Below are 15390 nucleotides of genomic sequence, written 5' to 3'. Positions count from 1 at the left end.
TTTTATTTACTTGTCAAATGTATATTGAAATATTGAAACATACAGTGAAAGGGAGGGAGGAGAAGATGGCGGCGCGACGCAGCGTGCGTGGCAGTTCCGAATTGATATCGTATCTGTGAAGTAGGATGCCGTGCACAATCCTGATTTGATAGAGACACACGTGAAGAAGCAGGAAAGCCTGCTTCGCTGCCGCTGCTACTGTGCGATCGAGAATCTCCAGAGGGAAGGCCCCAAATCCTCAGCCTTGCCGGTTGCCGGGGCCGGGGTCGAAGTGCTCGGCAGAGATGGTGCTCGGTGCATCAGTGTCGGGGAGCTGGTCGAAGGCTCGGAGTTTTCGGACGGACTCAGAGTCGAACTGTGGTCGGATGCTTCCAGTATGCTGCATCAGCAAGTTTGTGGCGCTCGAGGTTCACCGTCTGCGTGAGATGATGGGACTTTTGAGTGACTTTGAGACCGTACCATGCCCATGGTCTGTTCTTATCAAATTATGGAATTGCTTTGCACTGTTGTAACTATATGTTATAATTATGAGGTTTTTGTCAGTTTTTCAGTTTTGTTTTGTCGTGTTTCTGTGATATCATTCTGAAAAAACATTGTATCATTTCTTAGTGCATGCATTACTAAATGACAATAAAAGAGGACTGCGTGTCCTCATAACCTGATCTAATCTAAATGTGTCGCCTGCATCAATGACCAACACAGTCTGAGGATTGTACAGGGGACTTAAGTTGTTTAGGGAAATATCTGTTCACAAACAAAAGGCTTGTGAAAATCCATAACTTCTCCTCAAAAGGCTGTTGAGGCAGACTTAATGGAAAATGTCAAAACTGATTGCAAGATCCCAGCTTATTGTTAGTAAAAGACACACGATTAAGCTTAGTAAATGGAGTTAGAAGGTAGATTAGCTTTGTTGAAATTGAATGATGTAACGAGCTGAAAATCATATGCTTCACACATCAAAGTTGCTGGTGAACGCAGCAGGCCAGGCAGCATCTCCAGGAAGAGGTACAGTCAACATTTCAGGCCGAGACACTTCGTCAGGACTAACTGAAGAAAGAGTTAGTAAGAGATTTGAAAGTGGGAGGGGGAGGGGGAAATCCAAAATGATAGGAGAAGACAGGAGGGGGAGGGATGGAGCCAAGAGCTGGACAGGTGATTGGCAAAGGGGATATGAGAGGATCACAGGACAGGAGGCCCAGGGAGAAGGAAAAAGGGGGGGGCGAACCCAGAGGATGGGCAAGGAGTATAGTCAGAGGGACAGAGGGAGAAAAAGGAGAGTGAGAGAAAGAATGTGTGTATAAAAATAAATAACGGATGGGGTATGAGGGGGAGGTGGGGCATTAGCGGAAGTTAGAGAAGTCAATGTTCATGCCATCAGGTTGGAGGGTACCCAGATGGAATATAAGGTGTTGTTCCTCCAACCTGAGTGTGGCTTCATCTTTACAGTAGAGGAGGCCGTGGATAGACATGTCAGAATGGGAACAGGATGTGGAATTAAATGTGTGGCCACTGGGAGATCCTGCTTTCTCTGGCGGACAGAGTGTGGGTGTTTAGCAAAGCGGTCTCCCAGTCTGCATCGGGTCTCGCCAATATATAGAAGGCCACATCGGGAGCACCGGACGCAGTATATCACCCTAGCCGACTCACAGGTGAAGTGTCGCCTCACCTGGAAGGACTGTCTGGGGCCCTGAATGGTAGTGAGGGAGGAAGTGTAAGGGCATGTGTAGCACTTGTTCCGCTTACAAGGATAATATGCTTCCTTTGTTTCTTGTCTTACCTTGGGTATTTCACTGTATCAGACACATCCAAACATTAAATAAATTACATTATGACTATAATAATGAATATATTTTTACAATATATGCTCTGTTTGGAATTGCCACTGAAAAAGGTTGGAAACCTCTTTCAGAATCAGGTTTAGTATCACCGACTTACGTCATGAAATGTGTTAGTTTAGCGGCAGCATTACAATGCAATAATGATAAATATAGGGAAAACACTGAATTACAATAAGTGTAATAGTTAAATTAAGATCAGTGCAAAAAAACATAATTATTTTGAAAAAAGTAGAGAAGTAGTGCATATTCCCCACAAGTTTCAATCTGAAGGAATGAACAGCAGTGTCTAGCTGTGTGTTACTGAATTTCAGAATCAGAATCAGGTTTGATATCACTGGCATATCCGGTGAAATTTGTTGTTTTTGCGACAGCAGTATAATACATAATAATTGGGGGGAAATGTGAATTACAGTAATACTGTAAGTACTTATACCAAATAATTACATTAAATAAGTAGTGCAAAAATACAAATAAAAACGTAGTGAGGTAGTGTCCATTGAGAAATGATGTTTTCAGCCTTGCACAGCCACCAGGGTGTATTACATGGCCCTATCCCACTGCTGACTGTGGACCTTGCTATAGACAAAGAGGATATTTCTTGCATCACTGCAGTGACAAGAAAAGTCATTCACTTCCAGCACATTGCAGTGTTCACCCTTCTGGGATCCACACAAAATACAGAAATAAAATCAGAAAATGCTGTAAGTACACAGCGGGGTCATGCTGCGTTTGTGAGAGGAACTACACTCAACAATTCAGGTCTGTGTTTCCAGTGTTTTCTGTGTTCACTTCAGATGTCCAACATTTGTAGTTTATACTTTGATTTTTTTAAAAAAAGGATTTTTTGATTCACTTCATCACCAGAAATCTAATCAAATTTGGTAGAATTTAAATAACAACAACCTTGTAGAATGAATTTAACGAGGCTGTAAGAAAAATCTAATTACTAAAGCTATTAACATTTACATAGCAAATTTTGCTTAACTGTAGTTGAAGGATTTCTGGAACTTTCGTTGGAGACACGCGAGGGGTGAGAGACCGGCAATTTTTCTAAACTTTGTCCAACAATGTTTGACAGGTCAAAGAGTTTGAAGCAACATTAGTTTATTGTCGCGGGACCTATTATCTCAGTTCGCTGCCGCGGCGATTCCCCCAGCGAACGACCTCCTCCCGCCATTCACCCGCAGCTCAGCGCTCCGTCGTGAAGCTCGCATTTTGCGACACGGAAGCTCCGGCCGACGCGGTTCCGATCATGGCAACGGTTGCTTGGGAACGGGTTGACGAGGCGCTGGGTTAATGTGGCTCCGTGGCGACGAGGCTAACAGACGGCGGCCGGCGCAGTGGGAAGGTGGAGGGTGCACAGGGAAGCGAGAGAGCGGCCGGAGGCTTCGGCACCTACCCAGCAACAGCAGGGATGGTGCGGAAGGTCGGAGCTGGTGAGTGTGGAGAGGGCTCGGATGTTTCCTACCCCGCCACGGGATCAGCAATCACTCCAACTGTTGGTCAACACACTCACAATTCTGCGGGAACTCCGCAGGCCCTTTCATCAGGACCCTTCTTCCACAGATGCTGCCTGACTTGCTGAGTCCGTCCGGCAATTTGTGCGTTGCTCAAGATTTCCAGAATCTCTTGTGACTTCAGTTGTGATCTTATTTTTATTATTTTCAGAGGAAGAAGGTGTCAAGATCACTTCCGAGCTGCTCAAGTCGATCACTGGGGAGTTTGACCTGGAGTCGATTTTGTTCTTAAAGCTGACGAAAATCGGTGAGTGTAATGATAATTGGCTGAGAAACTCGTTTTTTTTTAAAAAAAGCAGGTGCATCGCCATCTCTCTCTCTCTCTCTCTCTCTCTCTCTCTATCTCTGAATCTCTGTCTCTCACTCTCATACTCAAACGTCCCATTCCGGTTTGCTGTAAAGTTACTTTTGGGGTAGTGTTGGTATGTTGTTAGTCCATCGAAGGAGTTGCTGTTATTACACCTTATCACCCGTTAATAACGTTCCAAACAGCTCTTACAAAAATTGATTATTGTTTGACATGCAAACATGTCGCCGGACACGAATTACAGGCAAATATGGCCACACACAGCTCGGATCCCAAACAGGCCGAACGGCCAAATAATTCAGACACAAGAGACTGCAGTTGCTGGAATCTGCTGTGCTGTAAATTCGAATTAGCTGTGACAAAACAGATGGATTATTATTAAACAATCAGCTGGAGGAACTCAGCAGGTTGAGCAGGAATTGTTGACGTTTCAGATTCAAACTCCGCTCGAGCCCTAATACTGGGTTTCGTCCCAAAAAAACTGACGATTCCTTTCCCTCCACTGATGCTGTTTGACCCACGGGGTTCCTAGAGCAGTGGTTTTTGGGCCAAATAATCTACTGTTTCGTGGCAGCTAATTGAAAAACAAGATAAAACAAACCATTAAGAGCGTCATCAGTTTATTTAAATAACAAAAACTTTCGATTATATAACATAAAATCTTTTGTCTTTAAGTACTTTTAAGTATAATTAAATAACTGGAGCAGGGGAATTTTATACTAAACTTCTGACAACCCTTTTAGTTGGCAATGTCAAATTTTAGAAAGTAAAATCCAAAATATGATGTAAACCCAAGTGTCTTTTTTAATGAGGGAAATTACAGAATGGAGATTTATGTAAAGGAATATTTGTGTTGTTGCTTGCTTTAGACATCTGCAATCTTGGATGCATTGGAGATTGTGTAAATCTGGAGAAGTTGGACTTATCAAGAAATGACATCTCAAACCTCAAGCCCTTGGCATCACTCAAACTTCTAACTGTGCTCAACTTGTCAGCCAATAGAATCTCCAATATCGGTAAAGTAACTATCTTGACCATTACTAAAAATAATTTTATGAACAAATATAACAAACTTTCATCTGCTGACATAGTAAAATGTAATTAACCTTAAAATGTTGACTCTATTTCTCCCTCATATGGTTCTGAATATTTCCAGATTTCCACATTTTCTATTTTTTGTATCACAAAAATGAGAATGTGACTTTTTCATAATGAATACCTCTTTTCATATTTCATTGAGAATGATTATCTAGTAGAACTTATCTTGTTCATTCATACACACAATGTTACAATGACATGCACTTGGAAGCTTCTCATAACTATTTACAGGGACGGCGCTAAGGTGGTGCTAGGTGGGGCTATAGCCCCAGCAGAAATTGCAATAGCCCCACCAAGAAATTAACTGCATCTGCTTTGCTTCCTCTGTATAGTTTTGAATACAGCTTGTTTTTCCAGTTGATCTAGTGAAACAGCGTTCCCAATTACCATAGCACCCACACAGCAATAAAGTTATAAACCCTGTCAGATCCACTCTACACTTCGTTCGTTGTCAAAGTCTTGCCGTTGCTGTCCTCAGATCAGTTAAGCTGATCTAAGATCACTTAAGGTGGTGACGTCACTCACTCTCACTCACACGGGAGTACATCCAGGCGCAGATCCGTGGTCTCGCGAGACGAACGGATGCCACACGCGAATGTTGTGCTTTTACAAGCGAGTGTGGGCCTGACACGTGCACTAGTTTGGCGGGCGTGAAAAATGGATCGATTTTTAGTCAGAAAAAGACCTCATCCAGAGGAATCAGTGGTGCCTCAGCCTGAGCCTGTCTTAATTGAAAGTGACATGCAGAAAGGAGTAAGTGGGGATGAGGACGACAGCAGTTCATCGGAGGAGTGTGAGGGCGAAGTAGAGGAACAAGAAATGGAGCGGGATTCAGAAAAGAATGTGGATGAAGCCACTCTTAGTGCGAGTGGGAATACTATTAGCGATGTCAGCCAGCATTGAAAAAGTACCCTTCACAACAGTTTGGCAATCAGCAAAGGAGTTTTATTCGTGGGTGGTTTGACTGGCTGGAATATTCAATCACAAAAGATGCTGCATTCTGCTTCGCATACAGGCATTTCCTGTGTGGAGGACATGGGTTCCATTCTGCGTCTACCTTCACTGTCACCGGTTACCGCAACTGGCGGAAAGCTACAGCAGCTTTCAAAACCCACCATGTAAGTGCAGCTCATAAGTTTGCGATGGAGGCATGGGCCGAATTCAGATTGAGAAAACAAGACGGTTCAAGATTGGGAAATATGCTTGACAAAGGACATGCAAAGATTGTCCAAGAAAATCGTGAGTATATGAGAGCAGTGGTTGAGTCTCTGTGCTATACTGCGTGCCAAGGCATTGCCCAGCGAGGACACCGGGAGAATGATGGATCTGGCAATAGGGGAAACTTTGTTGAGTTGCTCAGTGTAATTGGGAAGTTTGATAAGACCGTAGCTAAGAAAAAGAGGGAAATCCTGGAAATGCAAAAAAACATCCATCACGATATCCAAAATGAAATTATGGGTATTATGGCAGATATGGTCAGACGTCAAATAAGTGCAGAAATCAAGGAGGCTGGATATTTTGCCATCATGGTGGATGAAAGTAAAGACTTGAGTAAAAAGGAGCAGCTATCAGTGGTGGTGTGGTATTTGAATAACGAAACAGTGCTTGAAGAATTCTTGCACTTCACTCCAGCAGGAAGGGTTGGATGCAGAGTCGCTTCTTAAAAGCATTGAACAGACACTCACCCAGTGTGTTATTGATAAGAACGCGTGTATAGGTCAGTGTTATGACGGGGCGGCAGTGATGTCCGGGTGCAATAACGGGGTACAAGAGAGGCATTATATATACACTGCCATGCTCACAGACTTAACCTTGTTTTAGTGGATGTTGTGAACAATGTACCACAAGCGGGTGAGTTTTTTGAAACTGTGCAGCTGCTTTACAACTTCTTTTCAAACTCTGTTGCCCACGATCACAACAACAGACGGATTGTGCTTCTCTGAAAACATTAATGGTGAGTGCAGTTGATTTTTTAAAAATTTGGGCCAAGACTAATGCTGATTATTGTTATTATTTTGTGGTGGATACCCCGTAGTCCTTATGTTTCCTGTGTGACGACAGACCAAATTATCAGAAGATTGATGCCAATAAGAGGACAATGGGGGAACATTCAGAAATGTTAATGAGAGACGAAAGGGATTAACGAAAAGGAGACACAGTTCCGAGTATTGTCAGAGACCGGTGGCTTTGAACCGTGAACTGTTTGAAGTTTGATGGACAGGCGATACCCCAGCAGGGGGATAAAAAGGGACAGGTTCGCTAAGGCAACAGACACACGACACCACGAGGTAACGAGACCCTGGAAGCGGTGTGCCCCCACAAGTTGGTGGGAGTTTTGGAGGTCTGGTCGGGGGACCAGCCATAGACGCACAGGATGGAAAGATACGGTCGGGCGGGAACCTGGTGTGTGTGTCCACCCTTGCCTGGGTGCCAGGTTCACCGCAGAAGAATGATCGTATCTGGAACGGAGGGGTCACAGTCGGTGACCTCAGAAGACATTACAAAGGGCTCGCCCGAAAGCAAACTGCAAGGAATATCGAAGGTCTGTTTGGAATCCGTTTTGAATATTCATTCGCTTTCGCTCTCTCTCTTCTCTCTGCCCCAACGGCACAACAGCTATTACTGCAAACTGAACTGAACTAAATTGAACTGAACTTTGCGTCACTTGAAACTGATCATTTACCCCTAGACTGCGATAGAGCTTGATTGATCCTATTATCCTAGTTCTGTGTACATGTGTGTTTTATCATTGCTATACTGTTGCATCTATATCCTTTTGATTAGAGTACTGTGTTGCTTATTTCTTTAATAAAACTTTCTTAGTTCCAGTAATCCAGACTCCAACTAAGTGGTCCATTTCTGCTGGTTTGGCAACCCAGTTATGGGGTACGTAACACCTGCAAATCCTAAAATATTACATTTACTGCTATTAAGCCTACTGGTTTAGCTTAGACTTCCAAGCGGTGATTCTTTTGATTTTTGTTTAAATTAAATAGCCGAATTAATTGAGGTACTGCATGGTCAGAGTACGAGTTGTTCAACTCCTGGTAAAGCCTTGCATCTGTTGTTCGCCTTATTTGACTTTAATAATGGTGTATCTTTTGCCATTGTCTGTCTATGTAATGCGAATAGCAGTGGGTTTGTGTTGTGTTTTTCAGTTGAAAAGCACGCATTTGACGCTGATTGCGGGATTGGTGCGTGATTCACATTCTCCGCTGTTGCTTGGATGCTTTGTTTGTTTTTTTTTGTTTATGCTCCATGTAGCCCAGGTTGTCTCCAATGCTGTTGACACTGTAACAGTTCACTTCTATATTAGATCTATCAATTGCTGTTGCTTGTGAATCAACAAAGACATTTATAGTAGGCACATAATGCTTGAAACTAACTTTTTAACGCCATGAGTCTGGCCTTGCGAATACCTATTACCATACAGTGCATCCCTCAGCACCATTACTGAATCATTTTGCCCCTCTGTAGCACCAGCAAGAAAAAATCTCTGGCGCTGCCAGTGACTACTTTCTGGTGAAGGGAATTCAGTTTGAAACACTAACTCTGTCTTTCTTTTCACACTTGATTCCTCATTTGTTGTTTTGTCCAGTATTTTTATTTAAGTCCCAGGATCTACACTTTCACTCGGTGGCCACTTTATTAGGTACACCTGTACTTCTGCTTGTTAATGCAAATATCTAACCAATTACATGGCAGTAACTCAATGCATAAAAGTTTGCAGACATGGTCCAAAGAGGTTCCATTGTTATTCAGACCAAACATAAGAACAGGAAAGAAATGTGATCTAAGTGCCTTTGGCCATGGAATGATTGTTGTTGCCAGATGGGCTGGTTTGAGTACCTCGGAAACTGCTGATTTCACGGGATTTCCACGCACAACAGTCTTGAGTTTACAGAGAATGGTGTGAAAAACAAAAAGAAAATCCAGTGAGAGACAGTTCTGTAGATGAAAACACCGTGTTAATGAGAGAAGTCAGAGGAGAATAGTCAGACTGGTTCAAGCTGACAGGAGGGTGACAGTAACTCGTGCTTCTTTAGTGGTGTTCAGAAGAGCATCTATGAATACATTGAACCTTGACATGGATGGGCTACAATAGCAGAAGACCATGAACATACACTCTGTGCCCACCTTATTAGGTACAGTTAAGGCATCCGTTAGTCTTGCGAGACCATGTATCTGTGCCTGTAAAGTCTTCACTCTCCAGGGCGCATGCCTGGGCAATGTTGTATGGAAGACCGACAGTTGCCCTTGCTGCTAGTCTCCCCTCTCCACGACACCGATGTTGTCCAAGGGAAGGGCAAGGGCCGATACAGCTTGGCACCTGTGTCGTCGCAGAGCACTGTGTGATTAAGTGCCTTGCTCAAGGACACAACACGCTGCCTCGGCTGGGACTCAAACTCACGACCTTCAGATCGCTAGTCGAATGCCTTAACTACTTGGCCACGTGCCCACAGTAGGCCACTGAGTGAGCAGAGCCATTTTTACCTTCCAATCTAAACTCCACTCAACATTGTTCCACCTCAAATTACATGCATAGAATATTTTCCAAAATAGATCTTGTTTGTGTTTCAAAGCAGTAATGCCAACTGATTCATTTATATCCTGGGAGATCACTTAATTGACTCACTAAAATATTCTTTGAAGACTAATTTTGAACTTGCCTTCTCTTGCTGCTTTCAATAACTTCAAGTACAAATGCAGACTGAATACATTGTGCACTAGTAGCTAAAACATCATGTGACTTACTGAATCCTCATTCTAATGCTTCCTTTTTTAACACCAGCAAGTTTAACTTACATATGTCATATTCTAATCAATTGAATCATTCTGATTTATAAATAGCTGCAATATCCTTTAAGTACTTTACTGATGTTAGTTCGCTGGCCTGCAATTGCCTGTCTTTTCCCTGCTGTCTTTTTTTCAATAAAAGGTACATTCATTATCCTCCAGTTATGTTCAGAAATTTGAAAATTTCCATCAAAGCCTCAGCAAATTCTGCCCTTGAATCTCATATTATCAGGCCTATCTTAATACCTACTTTCCAATGGCAATTTCTAAGTCAAAGTAAACTTATCATCAAAGTACGTATACGTTACCATGTACTTCCTTGAAGTTCATTTTCTTGCAGGCATTTACATGAAAATAAAGATATACAATAGAATTTATGAAAAACATACATAAAGAAAGACTGACAAACAACTAGTGTGCAAAATAAGATCCATCGTGCAAATAAAAAAATCATAATGCTGAGAACATGAGTTGTAGATTCCTTGAGCTTGTAGGTTGGGGGAGCCATTCAGAGTTGTGGTGAGTGAAGTTATCCACTCCGGTTCAGGAACCTCATGGTTCACGTACCTGGTGGTCTCGAACCAATGGTAAGGACCATGAAGGTGTGGTCAAGGGAAGTGGAAGCTCGTTTATAAGACTGCTTTGAGTCGGTGCACCAGACAGTATTCAAGGATTTGTCTTTGAATCTGAATGAATGTGCCACAGTTGTCACCAACTTCATCGAGGCCTGTGTGGATGAGTGTGTGCCTTTAAGAACATAACTAACATAGCAAAACCAAAAGCAGTGGATGAACCAGGAAGTTTTCAGTCTGTTGAGGGCGAGATCCTTGATGTTCGGGACCGATGATCCAGAATTAAGCAAGAAGTCCAGTTATAACCTACAGAAGGCAAAAAAACAATTCTGATTGAAGTTAGAGACGGAATCAGATGCATATCAGCTCTGGCCGGATTTGCAGGCCATTACTTCCTACAAGGTGAAACCTACATCATGAACAGCTGTGATGCTTCACTCCCAGATGAGCACAACACTGTTTATGCACGCTTTGAAGGGAGAATAAAACTACACCTGTGCAAATCTCTGCAGCATTTGGTGACCCTCTGATCTCTGTCTTGGAGACCGACGTGAGAACATCTTTCAGGAGGGTGAACCCTCGCAATGTGTCAGCCCTAATAACGTATCTGGTAGGGCTCTGAAAACATGTGCCAACCAAATGGTAGGGTCATTCAAGGACATCTTTAATCTCTCACTGCTGCATTCGGAGACTCCCACCTGCTTCAAAAGGGCTTCGAGTGCCTAGGAAGCTGTCTCAATGACTATCACCCAGTTGTACTCACATCTATTGTGAAGGAGTGCTCTGAGAGGTTGGTCATGGCCAGAATTAACTCCTGCCTGAGCAAGGACCTGGACCTACTGCAATTTACCTATCACCACAATAGGTTTACATCAGATGCAGTCGCACTGGCTCTGCACTTGGATGATCTGGACAACAGCAATACCTACATCAGGCTGCTGTTTATTGATTACAGCTCAGCATTCAACACCATCATACCCTCAGTACTAATCAACATTTGTGGGTGGAGCTAAGGAGACAATGGCGCCTAATGGCGGCTCCTTCGCTTGCATCTTCGGAAACAGCTCTATTTCTATCGTTAATATCTCTATTTTTCCCTTTCCGGGTTCTTTTGAAGACCCTGACCTGAAGTTACACGCTGACTTCGGTTCTTTGCCGGAATGAAACCCACTCTCGTGGACTCACAACTGGCTGTTATTCGATATACCAAGGACGTGGCCTAGAAGATTAGCTCGCCTTCGGAGTTCCGGGATTTCATGGCTCTGGAGGCGGGCAAACTCGTGGTCGGTGTCTCTGTAGGGAATCGGTATGTCGTGGGAGATGGAAGATCAAAAGCAGCAAGCTGATTGTGTGCCCAGACACTTGAGTGCTCAGTGGGGGGCACCGATGCTCTTTTGCTGGTGGGGGAGGGGGGATCATTGCTTTGCTGCTGCTTGTGCATGGGAGGGGGGAGCTGGGGTTCTAACATTTAACTGTCATTCATTCTTTGGGGCACTCCTTTGTTTTTGTGGATGGTTGCGAAGAAAAGGCATTTCAGGATGTGTATTGTATACATTTCTCTGACATTAAATGTAAGACCATAAGACAAAGGAGCAGAAGTCGGCCATTCGGCCCATCGAGTGTGCGCTGCCATTTTATCATGAGCTGATCCATTATCCCATTTAGTCCCACTCCCCCACCTTCTCACCATAACCCTTGATGCCCTGGCTGCTCAGATACTCTGCCTTAACTGGCAACAATGAATATCAAACGAGACAGGTTATATAAAAACAACCAAACATTTATTAAACACGGATAAACAACAAAAAACAAATGAAAACCTTAACCGGAAGTTAACTGCTATGTGACTGTTCAACAAGTCGTCACTCGGTACTGATTCTTAAAGCGATAAATGCGAAAACAGTTCCTAAAGCAGTAAAGTCAAAATACAGTTCTTAAAATGGTAAATTTGAAAGTCCAACAGATTTATACACTCAATTGAGAGAGATTTCTCTAGAGAAGGATTTCTTCATAGACACGACTTTCCTGTTGGTTCTGTCCAAAGGATTCACGGTGAAGGAAATAAATGGCTTAAAACAACTGACCTTAGTTTCTAGAGAGCACCTTGCATGAACTACCTTGCTCTTTCGGCAGGAGTTATCTTCGATGCAGGTCACTACTTCTTCAACGAAGACTCAGTAAGGCCGATCCTTTATTAAAACTGCCGAACATTCCCAACTTCTCTTAATCCTTCATATCCTGTACTTTGATGAAGTCTTCACTCTCCCATACTTCTGAAAAGCAACATCAACAAAGCTGGCTGAAAGGGTAAACTGCCAATCCAGCACTATCGTATCTTACAATAGAACGTAAAACTCCGTTTTGCAAAATGAAACTGTGTCATAAAACACATACGCAACGGAAACAGAGACCCTGACTAATGTTCTAGCTGGAAAACTAAAACTAACTGTGTCACCAGAGGTCTTCCCTTTTATACCCGTGGCGAACATGTCATCACGTGACCTCACATCGGCGGGAAAATTACATCAGGTGACCTCCAAAAGACCATTATATCATTCTCACAAGAAAGTCACAAGATCTCCTTGAGGTATGTAACACCTCCCTCCAAAAAAAAATTTTGGTCTCTTAAGGAACCAAATTTTCACAATTAACAATTCACACAAAAAAAACAAAGGTATAAAATTTACAACATACACAATATATATATATATATACAGTCTTATCTTTCAGCACTTTACAAACTAATATACAGTAGGAGTGTTACAAATGTTAAAATACCACTCCATAAAAAAAATTTTCATTGTACATTTAACATCTAAATAGACAATCAGCGATCACATTATCTTTACCCTTAATATGAGTGATCAAAATATTATACTCCTGTAACATTAAACTCCAATTTAATAATCTTCTATTTTTGTTTTTCATCTTACTCAAAAACACTAATGGATTATGATCGGTATAAACTGTGAGTGGTTTATGAGTAGTACTAACATACACTTCAAAATGTTGTAAAGCCAAAGCAAGAGATAATTCTTTTTCTATTGTTGAATAATTTCTTTGATGGGCATTAAATTTCTTAGAATTATAAGCTATCGGATGATCAACTTCATCACCATCATCTCTTTGAAGTAACACTGCTCCTGCAGCTTCATCACTGGCATCTACAGCTAACAAAAATGGTTCTTCAAAGTCAGGAGATTTTAGTACAGGTTGACTACCTATTATAGTTTTCAATTTATCAAGTGCTTCCTGACAAGACTCTGTCCAAACAAACTTTTCATTTTTCTTCAAGAGATTAGTTAATGGAAGAGCAATACTCGCAAAATTCTTACAAAATTTTCTGTAATATCCTACCATACCCAAGAATCTTCTGAGAGTTTTTCTACCAGTTGGAGTGGGTACTTCTAAAATTGCCTGAACTTTTGTTTGAACAGGAGCTAATTTTCCTTGACCCACAACATAACCAAGGTAAGGCACTGTGGCATGACCAAATTCACTTTTAGCTAATTTAATAGTTAAGTTAGCTTTTGAAAGTCTCTCAAATAGTTTCTCCCCCGCAGTAATATGTGCTTTCCATGTATTATTTCCTGTAACCAAATCATCAATATAAGCATCTGTATCTTCTAATCCATGAATCACACTATTAATCATCCTCTGAAAAGTACCTGGTGCATTCTTCATCCCAAATGGAAGAACATTATATTCATATAACCCAGATGGGGTTACAAATGCTGAAATCTCTCTACCTTTATCCATCAATGGAACACACCAATAACCTTTTAACAAATCATCCTTTGTAAGGAATTTGGCCTGTCCAACTTTATCCACACAATCATCTACCCTAGGGATTGGATATGCATCAGTTTTTGTCACAGCATTCACCTTCCTGTAATCTGTACAGAACCTAATACTATTGTCTGGCTTAGGCACCGTAACACACAGTGAACTCCAATTCAAATTAGAATGTCTAATAATATCATTCTCTAACATATACTTAATTTCTTGTTCAGCAAGTTCACATTTTTCCCTGTTCATTTGCTACAGATGTTGTTTTATGGGTTTTGCATTTCCAACATCTACATCATGTGAAGCTATGGTGGTTCTTCTAGGAATGTTGGAAATAAATCTCTATATTTAAAAATAAACTGTTTCATCTGCTCTCTCTGCTCTGGCTGTAAATTAGCTAATTTTTCATCAATATTTTCTAGAATTTTTGAATTTGGTAACCTGGCTGAAATAATGTTGGGTTTAAAATGAGTTTCAGATGAATCTTCCATTAAGTTTTTAGAAAGATCAGACTCATTATTGATCACAATAGTCATAGTAGCATCTTCTCTCTCATAATACGGTTTTATCATATTTATATGACACAGCTGTGTTGGCTTTCTTCGATCTAGGGTTTTTATCACGTAATCGACATCATTTACTTTAGATTTAATCTCATAAGGACCATGAAATTTAGCTTGTAATGGGTTCTTTTGCACTGGGAAAAGAACCAACACCTTATCTCCAGGCTTAAATAACCTCATTCTAGCTTCCTTATCATACCAAGTCTTCATCTTCTCTTGAGCTAATTTAAAATTTTCCTTTGCCAAGCAACAAGCTTTATATAATCTTTCTTTAAATTTTAAAACATAATCTAGCAAATTAGTGTGTACCTCTTTATTAATCCACTGTTCCTTCAACAAGGCCAATGGTCCTCGAACTCTATGCCCAAACACAAGTTCAAAAGGACTAAAACCTAATGATTCCTGTACTGCCTCTCGTACTGCAAAAAATAGTAAATGTACACCTTCATCCCAGTCCTTTTCATTTTCCACACAATATGTCCTAATCATAGTTTTTAATGTAGAATGGAATCTCTCCAATATCCTTGTGATTCTGGATGAGAGGCTGATGAGATAACCTGTTTTGCTCCCAGTTTATAAACTATCTGCTGAAACAATCCAGACATAAAATTACTACCTTGATCCGATTGTATTTCCTTAGGCAACCCAAAATATGTAAAGAATTTTATAAGAGCCTTTGTTACAGTTTTGGCTGTTATATTCCTAAGAGGTACTGCCTCTGGAAACCTAGGCACTGTGCACATAATAGTTAACAAATATTGATGTCCAGTTTTAGTTTTTGGCAAAGGACCTACACAGTCTACAATGATTTTTGAGAACGGCTCACCAAATACTGGAATTGGTTGCAGTGGGGCCACTGGAGTAACCTGATTTGGCTTACCCACAATTTGACACATATGACACGTTCTA

At 41.5% G+C, this 15390-nt stretch overlaps 1 protein-coding gene across 1 annotated transcript in view; it reads left to right on the top strand.

Annotated features, from left to right (window-relative positions):
- Positions 1–3126: 3126 nt before the first annotated feature.
- lrrc61 (leucine rich repeat containing 61) overlaps positions 3127–15390 on the top strand; it is a 31233-nt gene continuing 18969 nt past the window's right edge. The window contains exons 1-3 of the mRNA XM_063070249.1: positions 3127–3274; positions 3507–3602; positions 4532–4678. Coding sequence (XP_062926319.1) covers positions 3253–3274; positions 3507–3602; positions 4532–4678 — 265 coding nt within the window. The 5' untranslated portion in view covers positions 3127–3252. The remainder of the gene's footprint in view (positions 3275–3506; positions 3603–4531; positions 4679–15390) is intronic.

This window comes from Mobula hypostoma, chromosome 18 (assembly GCF_963921235.1).
Source record: "Mobula hypostoma chromosome 18, sMobHyp1.1, whole genome shotgun sequence".
In the NCBI taxonomy this organism is placed as follows: Eukaryota; Metazoa; Chordata; class Chondrichthyes; order Myliobatiformes; family Myliobatidae; genus Mobula; species Mobula hypostoma.
Note: the sequence above shows the minus strand (reverse complement) of the source record. Positions and strands in the feature narration are given on the sequence as shown.